This window comes from Nannobrachium achirus, assembly GCF_963921795.1.
Source record: "Nannobrachium achirus genome assembly, chromosome: 2".
Taxonomy (NCBI): Eukaryota; Metazoa; Chordata; class Actinopteri; order Myctophiformes; family Myctophidae; genus Nannobrachium; species Nannobrachium achirus.
The window spans coordinates 67,576,553-67,598,757 of record NC_137811.1 but is presented as its reverse complement, the minus strand read 5'-3'; the positions used below and the strand labels follow the sequence as shown (position 1 = coordinate 67,598,757).

The window sequence follows — 22,205 nt, the reverse complement described above, 5'->3', positions numbered from 1 at the left end:
CGTGCGTGCGTGCGTGCGTGCGTGTGCGCGCATGGGTGGGCTGGATAGTGGTAGCCTATATTCCCTTGAGTGATGGGACAGGGGGCTTGTTTTGAGTCCCACACTGCCATGGGGAAGACACAGTTTGAGTCTTGGTCTTGTTACTGGATGTGACTCATTCTCGAGGTAGTTTCTGTGGATTAGAAAGGGCTCAGCCTCTATCTTTCAGCCCTGGAGCGATACTGCAGGCCCCCCGCCCGGAGAGACGTCAGGTCACAACACCCTGGTGACCCTCTCTGTCCACTGAAGGACCTACCGGTCTGCAGTCCTGCCCTGGTCCTTGGCAGACTCCATGATGGATGCGTAGTGGAACTGGACCATCCATTCCTTCGGCTGCCACAGGAAGAACTTCTTCTGCCGCGCCCTCTTAATGAAGGTGAATGTTAGCCTGACACTCAGCCTGAATTTACATTTTCGTTTCACTCCATTATTCAGTCTGAAAGCCCTTGCTACTACAGTCGTTTCTGGGATGGGCGTTGCCAAAGAGGCAGTCTTCTGCGATTGGTCCTGGGAAAACCCCACACACGCTGCTCAAAAAGCCCCAAAGTCATTGAGTTGAAGCGACGCTGATTTGCCGTTCAGATTTTCAACCGAGCAAGCTTCTCCACTGACAGTCACCAGACCCCTGAATCGCCTAAACAAATCATTTAATGGGAGTGGCTAGTGATTCAGGGGCTGGAGCCAGGCAAGGTGAATGTAAATATATATGTCACAGTTTTTTTAAGTTTCAGTGAAATTGAGAACAGGAGTGATTGTCGTGCAGCGCGGGGTGGAACAAGCGGTCGCTTTGATCCACAACAACGACAACGACAAAGTAGCGTCGGCAGGAATGATAGCGCCTCACCCCACGGAGGTTAGGGTTAGAGTTAGGGTTAGGCATAGTTTTACTGAGGTTAAGGTTAGGGTTAGGGTTAAAGTTAGGCATAGTAAGCTAATGGCTAAACACAGCTGAGCTAGGCTAGTAGATAAACAAAGAAAGAGTGGTCGCAAACGAGTGACGTCACACAAGTGAATGGCTGTTGTCGCCATCTCATGGTGAATACGCAGAATTACACAGGTGCGCTGATAAGAGACTATCAAAGTGAATTGATCCAGGTGGTGTTAGGGGTGTGTGGTGAAGTACAAAACGAGCGCTCTTACCCCGATCTAACTGAGTTACCCAAACTGACTGTACATATATATATTTTCACTACTTGTATTATGAAGTAGCCAATTTACGTATTCATTTATGAAAATATGTTGGTGCAAGTAACGGTGTGAGTGAACTAGTACAGTCTTTAGAGCACTGGGCTCCAAATGTTTATTACTTGTGTAACGGAGGTGATCCGAACCTCCCCACCCGGCTTCGTACCCGGGTCTCCCACGCCAAAGTCTAATATCTTAACCACTAGACCAAAGAGACATTTCTTTGGCCTGGGGGAGATACTAGACTTTTGAGGCTTCAAGGCTGGCGCTGCAACTCTCTCCATCACACTCACCCCCCTTTGACCTCCTCCTAAGGGGAAGCCCGGATCCGGGTCACGGCAGCAATGTGACGGAGGTGATCCGAACCTCCCCACCCGGCTTCGTACCCGGGTCTCCCACGTGAAAGTCCAATATCTTAACCACTAGACCAAAGAGACATCTCTTTGGTCTGGAGGAGATACTAGACTTTTGAGGCTTTAAGGCTGGGGCTGCAACTCTCTCCGTCACACTTGTAGAAAGCAGATGGTCAGCCTTCCATTTGTAGGTGTATTCATTCATCCCCAGTGGAGAGTCTAGGTGTATTCAGAGAGTGACGGTGTATTCATTCATCCCCAATGGAGAGTCGGACAGTAATTGGTGATTGGAGGTGCTGCCTGTTGGCGTCGTCTAGGGCATTGGTTCTCAACCAGTGGTCCTCGAGGGGGTTCCAGGTGGTCCCCAGCTAAATGATGGAGTTGGTAACCAAATGGACCCTTAGAGATCTTTAACTCTAGAGAGCGTAAAATGAAGACTCTCAAGAGTTAAGCTATTGTTAATCATCTGCATTACTTACTTTATAAGAAGTCTACACAATTAGAGAATAGATTTATTTTTTATTTTGATTGACCTGTTATGAGTCCTATGGCACCACATCAATACAGCAAGGAAACTGTAGACAAAATCCAATCCAACGATAACAAAATATTCTTTGTTTGGGGTCTGAGAGGCTAAATCTCAACAAATTGTGGTCTGTGGCTCAAATTTCGAATAAATAATGGACCCTGATATGAAAAGGGTTGAAAAACACTGGACTAGAGCATTGGTTCTCAAAGTGGGGCCTGGGGTACATATCAGCGCCGTCAGGTAACCACCAGTGTTGCCAGCTCTGCTTAAGCGACTTTGGGCATGTTTTCCTGTAAAGTTGCCTGTACATATTGGTAGTTGTGGGGGTCCCTGGCACAGAACATTTTCAGGTGAGGGGGGTCCACGGCCAAATATATCATTTTTGGGGTCCCTGTTACGAAAAACTACTGATTTGGAAGGCATCTGTAGAACCGGCCTCCCGTCTGTCCTTAAGGAGCTGAGGTCAGGTCAGGTGAGAGAGACAAGTATCTGGAGCTATAGAGGAGAGGAGCGTGATAGACATGAGATGTTTGGTTTTAAGCATTAGATTGAGTTAGTCGAGTGATTAGTGGTAAGCTGGACAGAACGTGCCTCTGATACCGCCGTCGACCTTGTCAAAGTAGGTGACGAAAGAACGAGATTAGCATCCTCGCGCTAAAGGCCAGAGGACCGAATTCAAGCGCGGCCATTCTGCCGCCTCTCATCTGTAGCCACGAAAGCACAAGTTCCCCTGTCCAGCCGCGAGGAACAGTGCGTGGCTATCGAGGATTCTTCTCGGAGGCGGCTTTTGCTCAAAGCCGCATTTAACAACACAATCCTAGAGAGCTATCTGACACTCAATCTGCCTCTAATGTGTATAGCCGTGGAACATTTGACTGGTGGTTCTGCCGTCTAGATCAGATTAGAGATCGGCCCACATGTTGTACAGGGAGGGCCGGTGGAAATAGCTTCCAGTTAAAGCGACGCGGATGGAACACACCGTCGAAAAGGAAAGTGAGAATTTGACATGGCGATAAAGACTGAAGGGGAGCGGTGTGTCTGTGTGTGTGTATCTGTTATAATCGAGGTTCTATTGATTGACATAAACAAGCGGTTTGGCTCACAACTAGCTCTGGACATTCTGTCTGTCCTCTTACTCATCATCATTGTCGGGTGGAAACCTCGTATCTCCCAAGTTTCAAATGTGTACGTTCTTTCGCAAAGTAAAGCCCCGCTTCATCATACAAGGCCGTCGCACAGAAGTAGTGAAAACAGCAGATCTACAAGCACACAACGCCTCGGTGCGAGGCGTGTGCTTATAGATCGGCTGTTTTCACTAGTTTAAATCATTTTTAAAATGATAAACGCAAAACGAACGGTTTTGGACATGCGAGGTTTTCATCGGACAACGACGTCATGATGCATGATGTCTGCCGCTTCTCTGTCTAGCCTTGTCTCATCCTGTGTGTGTGTGTGTGTGTCTGTGTGTGTGTGTGTGTGTGTGTGTGTGTGTGTGTGTGTGTGTGTGTGTGTGTGTGTGTGTGTGTGTGTGTCTGTTATATGTCCTCTAGCCCCACTGTCCTCTGCACGGTCGTATTCTGCGGCGAGAGCCCCCCGGCTCCTCTCAATACAAAACACAGGCTCCTCCTTTTCCCCCTCCCCGACTTAATGTCATTAACAGGTGGCTGTCAAAAATAGACACGGTTACCGATACAGACACGACTTTCTTTCATGGCTGGGGGGGCGACTGTCTGTCGTTGTGGAAACAGACCTACCGTGTGGCACAGGCACCTTTTGGCCCACAGAAATAGCATAAAGACTTTAAGCATACACACTGACTGGACTGCACATTCACTAGTCCATACGTTGTAGTGTCAACACGCTGGATTTGAGGAGGAGGAGGGGGGTTTGGTTCGGTGCGGTGCCAGAACATACACACACTTAAATCATGGACAGCAGCAAACCCAGCTCACACACACAGTACCCACTACTCCCCTCTCTCTTACGCTCTCTTTCCATAAACCTCACGTACCTCCCTCTCCTTCCCTCCCACCCTGTTGCTCTCTCTCTCTCTCTCTCTTTCTCTGTCTCTCTCCTTCTCACTCCCTCACAAACTCCCACCCTCTATTAAATTTCAAGCAGCTCTCCCCCCGAAACCGAACGACAGGCAAGCGAACAGGTCAGACTTTCTCTTTCTATATTTTCGCTGGAGTTGCGTTTAGAGATATCTGTCGCTTTCTTGGTTTTGCCCTTGCCCGCCACCGCATCGTCATGGTGCCACGCAAGGTGACTGACAGGGGTGGGGGGGTGGGGGTGGGGGGGGCTGTTGCTGTTTAAATGAGAGAGAAGAGAGAGAGTTCGGGCAGGAGGAGGAGGAGGAGGAGGAGAAGGAGAAAAAAAAATCCTCGCTTTGAATTTCCTGCACGGCACATGTTTGCCTCATAAAAACAGCAAGAGAAAGAGAGAGAGAAAGTGTAGCAACAAGCTTATATGCTTTGCTCAACCACTCTGCTTACATGCCATAATATGAGGCTCCTCGCAGCTGCAACAGATACTGGCTTATACTTGAAGAAACAAGCTTGCATTCGGCATGCTTCTTTCTGACTCGCTCCTGCACTATAAGCGAGACAGAATCATTTGTTTTGGGGTTTTATATTATATGCCATGCTGTCGAGTCGCCCTGGCACGGATCACACCTATCTTCTTGACCGCGTTGCGGTTAATTTGGACGTAATGCGTAACCGAGCCGCGTAAACGGAACACTAATGTGGCTGTCAGCAGCTGCCTTTGGTCTTGATTAGCGGTCTAGCGTTACATGGGACGGTTGGAGGAGAAGCACTTTGAGCCGGCTGTTCTCAGCTCAGCAGTGGCTCCAGTCTTCTTGCCATTGGACTTGGTGTTACCAGGTCTCAACCTATTCAATCCAGGGACAGTATTTTATACTTTGGCTGTTCAAAGATAACTAGTCCTGTGCCCTGGGGGTGTGCACAGTATATGAGGGATTGAATGTAGGACTCTCAGAAGTAATGTTGGAGAACCCAGACTGGTGCCTGTTGGGCAGAACAGTTACCATTGACGTCCAGTTGTGCAATACCTGTCTGCGACGTAGGCATTGTTTCAGCATGCGGCTGGCAGTTACCATGGTGGCAATCTGGCTAGCCATCGTCAAAGTAAAGGTTGGTCCTTTTAACTGGAGCTCAGTTGTAACTCGAGCTCAGTTAGTCTGTTCTTGAGAGACTACCATGGTGGCGACACTGTTTATTATCAGTGATGTCAGCATGCAGACAGATGGCGGATATCATCTCCAAATTTGGGCATCGTTTCAGCATGTGGCTGTTACCATGGTGGCGACGCTGTGTAGTATCAGTGATGTCAGCATGCAGACAGATGGCGGATATCATCTCCAAATTTGGGCATCGTTTCAGCATGTGGCTGTTACCATGGTGGTAACACTGTTTATTATCAGTGATGTCAGCATGCAGACAGATGGCGGACATCATCTCCAAATTTGGGCATCGTTTCAGCATGTGGCTGTTACCATGGTGGCGACACTGTTTAGTATCAGTGATGTTACCATGGTTGATGGCATCATGCTCATCTCCAAATTTGGGCATTGTTTCTGTTACCATGGTGGCGACACTGTGTAGTATCAGTGATGTCAGCATGCAGACAGACGGTCAGACGGCGGACAGGCGGACAGACAATGAATAGTTAGATGAACATTTGTGGGGAGCACCCGCTGGCCTATACTGGTCCAGGCGCATACCACTTAGGCATTGCAATGGCGTCGCCGGTTCGATTCCCGATCCGGACGACCTTTTCCGCATGTCATTCCCCATCTCTCCCCCCATTTCCTGTCAGTCTACTGTGCTATCCAATAAAGGCAAACGCCCAAAAAACTAATCTTTAGATGAACATTTGTGGAAAAACTTACCTCAAATCTTTGCTTCTGGAGGTTCCCTGGAACAATGTATTTTGAGCTAGGGTTCCACGGTCCAAGTTTGAGGGCTGTAGAATGAATGGGTTAAATGAGATCAGGGGTCTTCAGGTCACGACCCCCAGCATAACCATATTTTAACTGGGGACCCCCCACCCTGACGAGCACTAAGACTTGAGGAATCACATTTTGTATAACACGGTTCTGTTGTGAAAATAGACGATCTACATGCTCACAACGTCTCGCAATGCGAGGCGTTGTGAGCATGTAGATCTAATATTTGACAATTTGGCCAATGTTTAATTTGTCATTTTAGAGGTATTAAAAAGTCGTTAAATTGTCACTTTAGAAATGTGCATATACCCTGTATACATACAAACTTTATGTTGGTTTGTTTACTGTTGAGTGAGAAAACAATGTTGCACATTAAGCTAATCATCTGGGGACCCCCCCCAAATAATTTGGGGGGGTCCCGACCCACAGGTTGAGAACCACTGAGTTAGATGGTCAGAATGGAAAGCAGCTGCATGTCTGGGGGTCGCCGGAACAACTGATGCTGTTTGTTTTGGTTCTGGCCAGAGGAGCATTCTGACATGTCATAGGTGTTTATGTGACTGGCAAACACACACTGGGTGCGTTTATATGCTCATTCAGAATGGCATTCAGAATGAACTTATTCTGAATAGAGCTTCATACCCAAACGTTTACATGGGACCTGAATACAAGTATCCCTCATTCCACAGTCGTTTACATGACCAAAGGATTCATTCGGAATAGAACTGTGGGCATGTATACTTCAGTATACTTCAGGTCGGAGAAGGGTGGGGTGTGGGGGGGTACTCGGTGCAACATACTTCATTTATTCCAGACAGCAGTTCATTCAGAATGGAGCGTTTATATGACAAATGTATCCCGATTGAAACGGCATAAACCACCCCTTCAGACCAGAATGAAAATTCATTCCGGTCAGACCGGAATGGCCATTCCTAAACGTTTATATGAGCATTTCTATTCTGAATGAGCAGTCATTCCGAATATAAGTGGAATACATCTGTGCATGTAAACGCACCCACTGAAACACCTGCACCAAAACACACACACACCCCAGCATTAATGTTAATACCTTTCAGCTGCGTTAGACCTGTCAGCGGCCATTCTAGAGATGTATTCATGGCGCAAGGGAAGATGACATGTAGGGGTAGGGCTGTCACGATATGACATTTTACATGACGATTAATTGTCTCTCAAATAATTGGCGATTAACGATTTAATTGTGTTTTTGTCGTTGATAATTACATTTCTGTTTGGCTTTTAGGCTTTGAAGTTGTACATGGTATATGACACATAACCTAAATATACAAAGAAATTACTGACATATTAGACAACTTACTACTTAAAAAATAACTTTGATAGTGGAAATAGCCGATCTACAAGCTCACAACGCGTCGCGATGCAAGCTTGTAGATCTGCTATTTCCACTATTTTGGACATTTTTCAACATTCACAATTATGACGATTATGACAAAATAATTGCGATAATGTCAAATAATCACGATTAGACGATTATGTAATAATTGTGACAGCCCTATGTAGGGGTGGCGTAACAGGCGCATTATTGCGACCGTCAGGTCGCAGTTTAGTATCAAAACCTCCACCGGCCGTCCGTCGGTCGGTCGGTCACACGTCACACCTTTGCCCTGCTCATATCTCCGCATCAGTATGACATCACACTGCTGACATCAGTATGACATCACACCGTACACAAATGACCCTTATATAAGACCGGCATTATCTACCGACAGATTAGTAACAAGATGTCAAAATCGTCTAGGAAGGATGGTGTGAGTCATGCTGGCACCCTTCGCGGCAGGAGGAAGCTGGTGCAATCGACCCGTTGGCTTGTCGGGACCCCTGCCTACTAACGGGGTGGCAGGCTATCACCTCAGACTAGAACCCGTACGGGGTGGCCGACACCAGCCCATTGACAAGAGAGAGGCCTTGATGTCCCTTTACTCTTTGATGGGGTGGCCAGTTGACTAAGAGTTTCCGTTCGGGCCTTCTCGATATTGTACAGATTTCCACGGGAAATCTGGGGGTGGCTGTTACAAAGACCCTCACTCACCTTCACGTCATGTGGCCGTTAGGTAGCCATAGTTACACGTTGAAGGTTGAATCTCCAGATATGGAGATAACCAACACATCCCTCCATATATGGAGATAACCGACGAATCTCACTAAGTCTGACCTCACAAGCCCCATATTTGGACACGAACAACATATAACTCCATATATAGAGACATAGCTGCTGACATCAGTATGACATCACACTGCTGACATCAGTATGACATCACACCGTACACAAATGACCCTTATATAAGACCGGCATTATCTACCGACAGATTGTGGAGATAAGCGACCAACGGTCGCTTATCTCCCGATTAGGGAGTCTTACTGGTTTTGTTGGGGTAATAGGTGGCATAAGTATAAGTAACTTTGTTCAATGATGGGTATATTTATGCATGCTAAGGTACTGAAAAAAGCTCACTAAAGACAATACAGTCTACAATAAATATGCAATGATGTTGTGGGTAGGTCAGAGTTTTCAGAGTCTGGCCCTATTCTGAAAAGACCCCATCCTGCTATATAATGGGTCTTATGTTAGAAAAGTAGGATTAGAAAAGTAGGACTATTATCAATCATGTACAGTAATTTAACAAGTAATTTATAACTGATTGTGAGTGATCTATTGGTTGTCTATTCTATAAGGCACTGTTATAAATTCTTAACCAGCTATTAACAACCATTTAACAAGTAATTCATATCTCATTAACAAACCGTTTGTGAAAGATGTATTAACTAGTTATGACAGATAGTTATTCTAAAGTATATTATTGCATACCAGCCCATTATGTCTCAGTCATAAACATAAATATAGTTAACAATTGAATAAACATGTATTTTCCACAGACGTGCCGGTATACTGCAGTAATTAATTCATTTGCTGCTGTAATGTAGGGGCAAGGTTGCAAATCTTTCCTTTAATTTGCCAAAAGACATTTTTGGCGGGAATAGCCGATCTACAAGCTCACAACGCGTCGCAGTGCGATGCGAGGTTACTGATTCTTTGAGCACCATTTCTAAATTCTCTTGTAAGTGAAAACAAACAAACAAACAATGATCTTGTAGATTGGCTGTTTTTGGTGTGCAAGATGCAGTGCACTGGTGCACGGCATTGATTTCTACACTGAGGGCAATTCTGTCAACATAAAATGCTGCCTATAAATTCACGAGAGTTCGGAAAAGGCAATTCTCTTGAATGCTGCCTTTGGGTACAGTAATGGAGAGGGGGCATTTGCATTTGCAGAGGACACTTTTTACAGACAGGTAAAAGGGCAGCGGCTCAACAAGCTCCCTTTGATGTCTAATTGTCTGTGTGTGCACGTGCCTCTTGGCACCAGTCATGGCACAACACTTATTTTAGGGCAGCAGCTGCCACCCTACACCATCCCAGGGCCGTCATCCTATATTAAATCATATCACAATCAGACAGTGTTTGTCTGCCATTTGCACAGGAGGAGCATGAAGCTCACTCATGTCATGCCAGACGTGCAGAGTGGAACGCGGGCAGGTTCAACTAGGGATGGGACGATAAGCGATATCATCGTCTATCGTGATAGAAGAACAATCATGATAATCGTATCGTGGAGATTACATTTATCGTGATATCGTCCTCCGTCATGCACTGGGATCAATTCACCTTTTATTTGCCGAATCAAATCCGAATCATCTCAATCAAATGTCTTTGCCAAAAAATAGCAGATCTACAAGCTCACAATGCGTCGCGGTGCCTGCCCCAGGGGGCCCCTGACATGGCCCTTGATGTGTGATGGCAGACCCCAGAACAGTTTTTGTGCCATGGGTTTGGTGCAGATTGGGGGCCCCATCGATGTGGCCCCTGGTGTGACTGTTGTCATGGCAGACCCCTGAGCAACTTTTCTGCCATGTTTGGTGTGGAGATTTGAGAAACGGTGCGCCTGTGGCACCCAGGGGCCCCTGGCCCTGCATGGGCTCCCCACCTTAGCCGGTAGCACTTGCCCAAGTTGCCCTAGCACTTACTAGCCGTGTCGAACGTAAAAAAATGTACTGTATTTGTATATTATATTATATTATATTATATTATATTATATTATATTATATTATATTATATTATATTATATTATATTATATTGTTTAGACTGATAGTTTCTTGGTTTACCTATGATCCCAGTTTGCATTTGATTCATCACCTCCCTATTAACACATGGGAAGCCAAGGTTTCTAACATTTATAGCTGTTGCTGCTGCCGTCGTTCACTTACGCTTTAATTTTGAATAGCCTCGGAAGCTTTGTGCGTGTGCACGTGAGTGTCCACTGACGATTGAGGAGGATAATCCATTTGTTTACAAACGCTCGCGAAACTAAAATCCAAACCGGGGCCGACCATCGCGGTAAAGTGTCGCCGTGAAAACAGGCAGATCTCTGCTTCCCTGGTGTTCTTTGCACCTTATTCATAGATAAAGCCCTTTTTATGTTTCAGCATAGAATAGAAATCAATGCAGCATAGACGCGCCATTTTGTCTCTCTACGAGCCACGTTATGACGAAAGGACCAGGGTCTTTCACAGACAACACAGGATGCATGCAGCTGCGTGTAACCAAGTTAACCCTTTGTCTCGTTCCTGAACGAGACAACTCCTTTTGGGACAGCGACCTCCAGTGGCCGTATCTCGTTACTGAACGAGTTTGGCCCCTTGGGTGTTAAGAGGTGACACATCCCCATTCCGAACACCATGCAGGTTAGCGTTCACCAGCAGGGCCAAAGAGGATTATTGAAGCTGCCTTGTTCTGGTGGTCAAGTCTGGTATTGCAAGACTTCCGCATTTAAAACACTACTGTGTCTGCTCTATTGGTTCCAACATTGGAGCCAATCCCAGAGGAAGAGTGTACTTCATGTGCTGGTGACAACTTTGTCACTTTGTCATTGAAATGACAGGGCTGTCTGTTCTCCAGATATATTTTCGGTTGACACACGGCCAAGGTTCACTAATGTTGGACTCACGCGCCGTGCCAACACCATGGCAAACGGGAAGCTCCATCCCCATTTGCTCCCATAGGTTGGAAGTGAATGGGACGCGTCTGTTTCTGAAGTGCATGCGTGACGTGCCCTTATGGGCTGGTTATTGTGAGTGGCTTAATTCATGTCAAACAGCTCCATTTGTCTTTTAAAAGGACAATAGACCCTTTTCCACGGCAGCGACATTGACGTGAAATAGTAGGGTAAACACAGGTGTTAACTGTAATGACGCTAATTAAGTTCTTCTTGCTCCATTCAGGTCAAACAGAGTCAGAGTATTGCTATTGTGCGTGTTGGCTCTGCTGCGCTAAATGGAATGGAACCTTTAATTAGTATCATTGGCAACACCTGGCTGTCTCTCTTTATTAGCTATTGTAGTTCAGAAAGCTGAGGAGGAGAGGGGAGAGGGGGGAGGGGGGGAGGGGGGGAGGGGGGGGGGGGGACATAGAGAGCTGAATACTAGAGATTGGATTTATGGTTCTTTGAAGTGAGCCAAATCTCTGGGATCCGTTCCTTTCAAAGAGCCGTTCAAAAGACACATTTTTTGTTACTTCTCACTTTGTAAATTTTGGCCATACATTTCCGCCATTTGAAAATAGCCGCTCTACAAGCTCAGAATGCGACGCTGAGCTTGTAGATCGTAGATATTGATAGATATTGATACTTAAGTGTATTTTGATACCAATACTTTTGTACTTTTACTCAAGTATATTTCTGTGGCAGAGTATTTCTACATTGCCGTATTGATACTTTTACATAAGTAAAGGATGTTTGTACTTTTTCCTTCAACTGTTTATTTAGAAAGGAACGGCTCCCTATACTGCGAACCGGATTCCATCGTTAATTTCAAAGAGAGCCGTTCAAAAGACTTGATTCGTTCGCGAGTGTCCCACCTCTACTGAATACACTGGTAGGAATTCTAAATCAGCTGGGCTTCTCACATTGCTGATCCGGACTGGATCTCAAGAGCAGTGGTTCTCAACCTGTGGGCTGGGGACCATGGGTATTGCTAGTGGACCCCCAAATAATTGGCAAAACACTTAAGATTTTGTACATTTTGCTTTTTGATAGCAATAAATAGGAACTTTACTATGTACCATCTGACCACTTAACGTCATATGGGTGGGCCGTGAAAGCTTTTGAGATTTTCAAGTGAGCCTTCATCCAGAAAAGTTTAAGAACAACTGAAAGCGCAGCGTGCATGAGCGTGTGAGCGCAAGTTACCGGATTTGGAAAGCATGGGCTCTGGCAGCACAACCTGGAAAGCGGCGGTCGAGTTGGATGCGTTTTATTTCATGTCAAAAATAAAGTATTTTACAGAGTGGGTGGGGTGCTGAGAGGTTTCCCACCGCAGAGAATAGACTGTCAAAACAACGCAAAACTACCTTTGTTTAGGTGAGTAGCAAAGTAGTTGTGTTTATTGTGACTGAAGTTGAGCACTCGTAGGGGTAGAGAAATCCTGGTCTAGTCTTTGAGTCACCCCGCCTGTCAGAGCTACATGAGAACTCGCTGACGCTCTGGACCAGAGCTAGGGCTCTAGACCGGATCCGACTGGTCAAAACCAGGCTTTACTGTGGGGAAAGCCCGGTGACGCAAGGTTAGGTCTAAGGTGTGCCTGGGTCCGGTGACTGTCTGCAACGGCCCTATCCCTCTGGCTGATTGATGCTTTTTACTATTGATATGGTTGTGGATACCAGGAAGGTCTTGATGTACCACTCTCCTGCTGTCATAACAACCAGATTGGATTACCCACTTTAGTCCCCTGACGAATTGGAAACATATCACGTTAATTGCCTGAGTTAAACCAAAGACTTGTGCTTTCATCCAATGAATGCATAACCCACAGACAAACAAACAGCCTGCCTCAGATTCCCATCCTCGTATCTCCTTGCTGTCAGGAAGAAACCTGGTCCAAAACGGTTGGCTTTCAGAAAATATGGGGGGAAAAATAACATGCGACTAAATAATAATAAATGTAGTTATTATTTAGTCACAAGCTCCGGTTGATACTTTTCATTGGTTATAAAATCCACAGACAGACTTAAAGGACAACTTTGTTTTTTTTTACAACAAGCGTTCATATTTTAGATTGTAATTAGAGAAAAGAAAAGATGAGTGTTAAAATGTTTTCATTTACTGCTTTCTAATGTTTTGGTGATTTTAGTATTTTGATTTCAGTGGGTGGGGGCATGCGTACAAGTGGCTAAATATTTTTAGATGCCGGCCATTTCTTTGTTACCATTTACACCAGCCCCCATAAGTCACATCTGCCCATGAAAGATTACGGTGCATCTTGTGAATGGGCTTATTTTGTCTAAAAAAACACATATTCATATACAGTATATTCACCAATAAGGGGGCGTTAAAATCACTAAAATGATAGAAAGCAGTAAATGAAAACATTTTCACTGCATTTCATTCCGCTAAATAGCCACAGTTTTTGACGAAGTATCGAAATGTGGAGATACAATTTCTCTGCCCGACAGTCCGACAGAAATCATGGTCTTTATGGCACCAAGTGGAGGCCTGTGTGTGCGCGTGTTCGTGTGACTGTGCATGTGACTTTGTGTGTTGCGTTACTTCCGTGTACATGCCCTGCCCCTTTTTCTGTCTGACTATCCGGGGTGCTCCCACAGATATCACCCACCCGCCACCCGGGCTGGCCGCGCTGCTGTGCCTTGGACGTCACTCCCACTGTGATACCCCACCCCACCCCACCTCACCCCACCTCACCTCACCCCACCCGCGCTCTCTGGAGCAACACAAAACATTTCTGAGAGTGAGTTGCACCTACACACAGAGTCGCACATGCATGTCTACTCTGCACGCACATTTTAACAATTTATTCATGTCCATACTGTATAGGAGAGCACACAAGGACACAACTATTATAGCTACAGTTAAGGTTACATTAAAAAAAATCATGCCGCATGTCTTCATGATGCAACAAGCATATCACTCACTCTAACATACATGTCCTCACCTCAGTCTCTCCATTACAAACACACACACACACACGCACGCACGCACACACACGCACAAGCGCAAGCACACGCACACGTGCACGCACAAGCACAAGCACAAGCACACGCACGAGCACACGCACACGCACACGCACACAAGCATTATTAGCATTGTTGTAGCATGGCATAAAATTCCCGCCATATAACACAGGAAGGGGAGCGAGACAGACAAGGGAGAGGGAGAGGGAGAGGGAGAGGGAGAGGGGGAGAGGGAGAGGGAGAGGGAGAGGGAGAGGGAGAGGTGGAGAGGGAGAGGGTGGAGAGGGAGAGGGAGGGAGAGAGTAAGATAGAGAGAGGGAGAGGTTTGGGTATTTGTGGCAACCCATTATCCCCTCGGATCAAAGGGGGATCTGTGTCTGCAATGCCACAGATACCTGCTCTGCCTCCGCGGGGACCATAACTCACTCCCGCCACAACGGGTGGTCCGCTTATACAAACTGTGTGTGTGTGTGTGTGTGTGTGTGTGTGTGGGGGGGGGGGGGGGGGGGGGGGGGGGTTTATTAGCACTCTCCTTGACCCCCGGGTGTCGGTCCAACTCTAATACCTCTAAAGCGGTATTAGAGTATTGTCTTTTCATCGGAAGCGGAATCTGCCTTTCAGGGAAGCAATGCCGCGGCGGCTTATCTGTTGCTGGCTGAAGTAGGAGCAGCCGCCGGGTCACACTATACTCCGGCTCCTCAGACGAGGAGGGGGGGGGGGGGGGGGGGGCTAGATGCTGATAAAGCTGTTGGGAATTAAAACGCCGTAGCTGACGATGAGAGGGGATTTTCTTATCTCCTTTTACAACCTGGGCGGTCGCTTTTTATGAGGCCGATTCTTGCAAAATACATTTTTGGACACTGCTCCTACAGATTTTGCCCCTGCCTAAAATCACGCAAATCGGTACACAGTATCTCTACGGTCATGTCATCAACATGCATCCGTCCCATCTAGCGCCACCATCAGGCCGATTTTAGCAAAACACATTTTTGGACACTGCTCCTATGTTATGCCCTAAAATCACACAAAGCGGTACACAGTATCTCTAAAGTCATGTCATCAACAAAAGTTGAGTCTAAAGTTTGTGTATGCGATTAGGGAGTCTTACTGTTTTTTCTTTTTGCGGTGCTCTCTCTTAAATTCTCTCTCTCTCTCTCTCTCTCTCTCTCTCTCTCTCTCTCTCTCTCTCTCTCTCTCTCTCATATCTTAGTTTTTCAGGAGCAGAGGAACAGCAAGAAATATCTATCTCCATCATCCATTCATTCATCCAGACAGACATCCATCCATCCAGTCCACTCACACAGAGCAGTTTTGCTTCTCAGTAGACGTGCTTGATTCATTCGTCAAATGTTTCTCCTGTTTCATCCTTACAACTGGGATCTTTCCCTGACCCCCCACTAGGGCCCTCACTAGTTAACTAGCTCTCTCCTAGTCCTCTAGTCCACATCCCTCACTAGATATAACTATAACTCTCCTAAGTCCTGTATAGTCCACATCCCTCACTAGTCAACTAGTCCCCATCCAGACCATGTGGTCCAACTTCTTGGACCACTCGCACAATGATCACGGGCGGGGGAAGGGCGACAGCGGCGGGAGGAGGCAGCCCCCCAGGATGAGCGACACACAGGTAAGGGATGATGGGACGATAAGCGATGTTATCGTTTATCGTGATAAAAAAAAAACACTCACGATAACATGGCGGAGATTTAATTTATTGTGAAATTAACCTCCGTCATGCACTGCAGGGGATCAATTCACCTTTTATTTGCCGAGCTGCATATCTGGTACCATTTAGGCCCCATTTGCCTGAATCAGATCTGTGTCACATCCAGATTGGAATCTGATTTGTTCCATGTGACCATGTGACCATTTAAAGATTCTATTCCGATTCTGGATGTGACACAGATCTGATTCAGGCTGAATTTGGCTGCCAGTCTAAATGGGGTCTTAAACCCTCTATTGGTAAAACGCACGTATACTTACTTGACAGTCTTTTTTTTTCACTCTCTACCAAATCTCTTTGCCAAAAAATACAATAATCACAATATGACATTTTCATGATGATAAATGGTGCATTTATTTAGCGCTTTAATCCAAGGCGATTTACATAGATTGTGCCTTACATTCACCCATTCACACACACATACGGCGGAGGAAATCATAAACCTGCTCACCGAGAGCAACTAAGGGGTTCAGAGTCTTGCTCAAGGACTCTTCGACATTACCTCAGGGGGAGCCTGGATTCGAACTGGGAACCCTTTGTTCAGGAACCCTTTGTGCTCTAATGACGGTTTCTCTACCCCTGAGCCACCCCTACGTGAACTTAACCTCCGTCATGCACTGGGATCAATTTACCTTTTATTTGCCGAGCTGCATATCCGGTACCATTTAAACCCTCCATTGGTAAATCGCACTTATAATATATATATATATATATATATATATATATATATATATATATATATCACTCTCTACCAAATCTCTTTGCCAAAAAAAATTGCCTATCTACAAGCTCGAGCTCTGAGCTTGTAGATCTGCAATTTTTTGGCAAACGTTCTGCCACCAGGATAATGGATGTTGGGGATATTTTGATTATCGCGATAATATCGTAAATCGTGATTTCTTTGGTCACAACAATGGTGACATGAAACCTTCATATGGTCCCATCCCTACACCCAGGAGGGGAAGATCAAGCTGGCCTTCTTCGTGGCCATCGTGGGCGTGACGCTGACGGTGCTGGGCGTGGGCACGGAGTTCTGGGTGCAGCTGGCGCAGCCCAAGACCTTCTCTGGCAACCACACCTGTCAGATGGCCCACTACGGCCTGTGGAAGGGCTGCACCAAGACCCTGTGGGTGGCCGACATCGACCCCGACAGGGCCAGCTGTGGCCCCGAGGAGCTGTCTGGAGGTGAGTGAGAGACTTTGATGTCTATCAAAACGCTTTCATTTCAGGGACCCCCTCACCAGGGGTCCTTGGATCATACTATGAGAGCCATTGCTCTGCTTCTGCTTGACTGGCTGACTGGTGTGTTTTTGTGTGTCTGTATGGAGCGTTCAGACCGTTATAATATTATCTAGATTAGAGAGCGAACAGCCCCGCCCCCACCTATTCATTTCAAGCACCCAGAAGAACCCTACTTCCACATCTTTCTTGATTTCAGCATCAATATTTGGTGCAAAATTTGCAAGACTCGAGCAGGCACACCATGGTTTCAAACGGTAGACACACACAGTAGCATTTTAAATGCATAAATATTGCAATCCCAGATTTGGCTACCGGGCGACAGTTGCTTCACTGTTCTATACCGCGGTTCCGGGGGCTTGGTTCAAAATCGCAAGGCGAATGCGATTTGAACCGCATTCCAATTGGAGGTTTATAATGCGATTCAATGGAGATTGAATGAGATTACAAAGGAGATTCCAACTGAGATTTGGGGGCACTTGGGTCTTTTGGGTCTTTCACTTCATCTAATTACAAGTAGGCAAATGAAGCGTTGTGGACATTTGCTGATCTTATACGTTTATTACATGTCACACTGTACAATGGTTGATCCACTTTGTCAGTGGAATTGAATTCAGCCTGAGCCTTACCTGTCACATAGGGTGCGTTCGGAAACCCACACCGGGTGTGTGCTCAGTGTAGTGAGTGCTGTGGGCGTGGCGTTGGAGAGTGCGTTCAGTGTGGCTTATTTACGAACGACCAGTTTTAACAGGCAGCTGTGTGCTTTTTCACTGAACTCTGAAGGTAAACTTTCTGAAAAGCAGCAGTTGCTGACTCCCGAGTATGCTAACGTAACGTTACTATTAGGAGATGTAGGTCTAATTCACAACATTGGCATACCTACTGTTAATTTACATGTTGTTGATGTGTGTGAAACTATCAAGCCCAAACGACCAATTAAGCTGCAAGTGCTGTATTTTGCGGTTATTTCCTCCATTGTTCACAGCTGAGAAGAATTCGAGACACGGCCATGAAAACCAACCAATCAGAACACCGCACCACACCACCACACCGCCAAACCCCATCTTCTGAGTAGGGTCGGTCAGTGCGTGCACTCAACACACCAGTGCGCCGCGCACTGGATTTCCGAACGACAACGCACCAAGTGCACCGAATAAACGAACGACAACATGGCACACCAGTGCGTTGAGTGCGCATATCCGAACGCACCCATAGAGTCAAAAGACTCTACAACCTGCATCGGCCGGCAGGGACGTGCTGGGCCCCTGATTCAGCCCCGGAAAAAGAGTTGGAGAGGCCCTCATTGCGCGCTATAGAGAGAGATCTCTCTCTATAGCGCTGCTGCTACTCAAAGATTTGCCATTTCAGATCATGACAAGTGACAAGCCAGTGGGCCAATTACATGAGTTATATTTCGTCGTTGTCGGGTGGAAACCTTGTATGTCCAAAACCGTTTGTTTTGTATTTATCATTTAAAAAATGATTTAAACTAGTGAAAACAGCCGATCTACAAGCACACAACGCCTCGCACCGCGAGGCGTTGTGTCCTTGTAGATCTGCTGTTTTCACTACTTTTGTGCGACGGCCTTGTATGATGAAGCAGGGCTTTGCTTTGCGAACAAAGCAAAGCCCTGCTGCTACTCAAAGATTTGCCATTTCAGATCATGACAAGTGACAAGCCAGTGGGCCAATTACATGAGTTATATTTCGTCGTTGTCGGGTGGAAACCTTGTATGTCCAAAACCGTTTGTTTTGTATTTATCATTTAAAAAATGATTTAAACTAGTGAAAACAGTCGATCTACAAGCACACAACGCCTCGCACCGCGAGGCGTTGTGTCCTTGTAGATCTGCTGTTTTCACTACTTTTGTGCGACGGCCTTGTATGATGAAGCAGGGCTTTGCTTTGCGAAAAAAAACTTTATTTGCCGCCTAGCCCCCAAAATGGAACGAAGGCCGACATTTTATTTTGCATTTTTTCCTAATGGAATGAACCGGCCGTTCGGGAGTTGTCCCGCTTTTCCCAATGGCCAGCACGTCCCTGTCGGCCGGAGCAATTATCGCAGAACCTTTAAAAGTATATATTCTTTTCTTTCGGTAAAGGTAGCGGCCTCTGTGTTAACACAAAGAATGACCTGCTCTTTTATTTTTAACGTGTGGTTAGCTGATATATAGCGGTCTCCCGTTGACAAGCGTAGCACCTGCTCCAAACACGGCCCACAGTGCCAGGACTGCCAGTATAAGGCCGTGCGCCACTGTGGTGGGTTGGCGTCCTTGACTCTGTTCCATTTCATACCGCGCTGAAAGGACTCCTGTCTTCTGAGCCATTCAGTGGCGTCAGTTCAGAAAAAGCTAAGGTATGGCAACATGACTCCTGTCTTCTGAGCCATTCCTTCTGGGATGTCACCAAGATGGCCGATAGGCACAACATAGCGTCTCAGTCGGGTGGAAACCTCGTACAGTATGTCCAAAAGGGGCAATTGTCGCTATTTCTACGTGTCATTAGTTCGACTAAGGGTTAGGGTTAGGTTTCAGGGTTAGGTTTAGGCGTAGCGTCATTGTCGGGCAGAAACCTTGTATTTGTAGTTTCAAATGTGTGCGTTTTTTGGTAAAGCTTCATCATACAAGACCGTCGCACAAAACTAGTGAAAACAGCCGATCTACAAGCACACAACGCCTCGCATCGCGAGGCGTTTAGCACATTTTTTTGGTGATAAATACGAAACGAACGGATTTGGACATACAAGGTTTCCATGACAATAGTTTTACTGAGGTTAGGGTTTGGGTTAGGTTTGGGCATAGTGGTTAACATTCACCACTCGCCGGGTTAGCATTCACCAGCGTCGGCAGGTTAGCATTTAACCAGGTTAACATTCACCACCCTGCAAGCCAAATGACGTCATGATGACGTAATATGAAGATCTCATCTCGGCCAGATCACAGCCCATATGGGGATGATCTTGACGTCATTACCAGGACGTCATATGGACTATAGGATTATTTTTTATTGTTTGTAATGTTAGTTGAGATATCTGGCCTCGATTGGACCCTCTCTGATTAATCCAGGACGTCCGTTTTCGTGGGCAGGATTTATGTTGGTTTAAATCAGGTGATATTCTAGGCCAGATCTGACTAGTCATGGTTTGACTTGGTCTGGCCCCAATCGAGACGTCACTGATTGGTCCAGGTCCTGACCGTGCTTGCTGGGCAGGTTAGCATTCACCAGCGTCGGCAGGTTAGCACTTCACCAGGTTCACATTCACCCCCGTCGAACAAATGTAACGTCGAACAAATGTTATGTCGCAATATCGACACGCTCCCTGTCCAAAACTGTTACTTTTCACTATTCAAATTCCCAAACAGCAAAAGTAGCTACAAGCTCAAAGCGCGTTGCTTTCGCGCCACACTGTAGATCTGCTACTTTTGACGCTTTTGTGTGACGCTGTAGTAGGGCATTCACCAAATATTCGAATATCAAAGTCACTATTCGACGTACGTTGTTCACCGAAGTCGAATATTCGCTTATTTATTTTTTGTTTTATTGTTTTCTCTTTAAAAAAATATAGTTTATAAAGCTTGGCTAGATAGGAAGTCATAAGAATGAGTTGTCAATGCCCCTGGTGGATGAATTTGTTAATGCTCTATACAAGGGGTTCTCAAACCTTTTTAGGCTGTCACCCCCAAAATAAACATATTTATAGACCCCCACCCTGACAAGCACTTGGAATTATTGCGACCGTAGGTCGCATTTACTATCAAAAGCTCCACGGGCTGTCTGTCAGTCAGTCCGTCAGTCCGTCAGTCAGTCACACTTTTGCCCTGCTCATATCTCCACAACCGTTGCCCCGATCCATGCCAAAATTTCCACACAAACTCCTTGCCTGCCAAACTACAACCTCCAAGGACCCCCGGAGTTCCAGGGACCCCCAGGTCTCTGGGGGACCCCCAGGTGTAAAAACATTACCACATACACGTCACACTTTCCCCCTACTCATATCTCGGCCACCGTTGGCCCGATCCATGCCAAAATTTCCACACAAACTCCTTGCCTGCCAAACTACAACCTCCAAGGACCCCCGGAGTTCCAGGGACCCCCAGGTCCCTGGGGGACCCCCAGGTGTAAAAAAACTAGACCAGGTCAACCTGGTTGTGCCAGACCCCGGTTCTGCCAACCCTCTGGGCCTATAAATTTAATGGTACATTTATAGGCTGTCTGTCCCTTTATAGGCTGTCTGTCCCTCCCTCATGTCATCATCATTTGTGACATCATTGTGACCAAATATGGAGAAAAGAGGGAGGGACAGACCGACAGACAAAGCCTTTTGCTTTGTCTGTCGGTCTGTCCCTCCCTCATGTCATTGTGATGACATGAAGGCTTTGTCTGTCGGTCTATCCCTCCCTCATGTCATCATCATGTCATCATCATGACCATCTATGGAGAAAAACCGGACAGACCGACATTTGCTTATGTAGGCCTACCCATTTCATGGGTCTGGCAAATACCAAATGTGCAAAAATGACCAAATGACCACCCCCACGGGGCTGCTCACGGGGCATTCCTGGGGACCACCCACTCCTGGTGCTCCAGAACGGATGCAAAAGTGGTGGCGCCCCCAGTGGAGGACCCCCTCCACTGCAGCTCACATAAAATGCCGTAACTCGGGCTAGGAGCGTCCGGGAGAGCCGGGGCCGGTACCTATTTGTCCGCCAAGGCAACGCGGACACCCCACCCCTCTTTGTGTATACATGTGACCTACGGTCGCTTATCTCCCGATTAGGGAGTCTTACTGGTTACATTTAATGTGACTCGGTTCCACAGATAAATATTGTGAAAACAGCCGATCTACATGCTCACAACGCCTCGCAGCGCCGGGCGTTGTGAGCATGTAGATCGGCTATTTTCACAATGTTCGCCTCTTGCTTACTTAATATTTGACAGTTTGGCCAGTCCTGTCGAATATTCGACTATTCGAATACTTTGAGGTCGAATAATTCGAATACTAAAAATCACTATTCGTGAATGTCCTACGCTGTAGTATGATCAAGTAAAGGCATTAGCAACCAGGGCATTTACGAAAAAAACACACACAAAGAGGTTTCTGCACAAC

General features: G+C 46.4%; 2 protein-coding genes across 2 annotated transcripts in view; both read left to right on the top strand.

The window, feature by feature from the left end:
• The window catches only part of ccdc106a (coiled-coil domain containing 106a), a 366,031-nt gene that overhangs the window by 44,793 nt on the left and 299,033 nt on the right, over window positions 1-22,205 (top strand). The window lies entirely within an intron of this gene.
• The window catches only part of LOC308299889 (voltage-dependent calcium channel gamma-6 subunit-like), a gene marked incomplete at both ends in the record, with an annotated part of 50,356 nt that overhangs the window by 4,918 nt on the left and 23,233 nt on the right, over window positions 1-22,205 (top strand). The window contains 3 exons of the mRNA XM_080743670.1: window positions 13,771-13,913; window positions 15,626-15,763; window positions 16,816-17,044. Of these exons, the coding sequence (XP_080599796.1) occupies window positions 13,771-13,913; window positions 15,626-15,763; window positions 16,816-17,044 (510 nt within the window). The remainder of the gene's footprint in view (window positions 1-13,770; window positions 13,914-15,625; window positions 15,764-16,815; window positions 17,045-22,205) is intronic.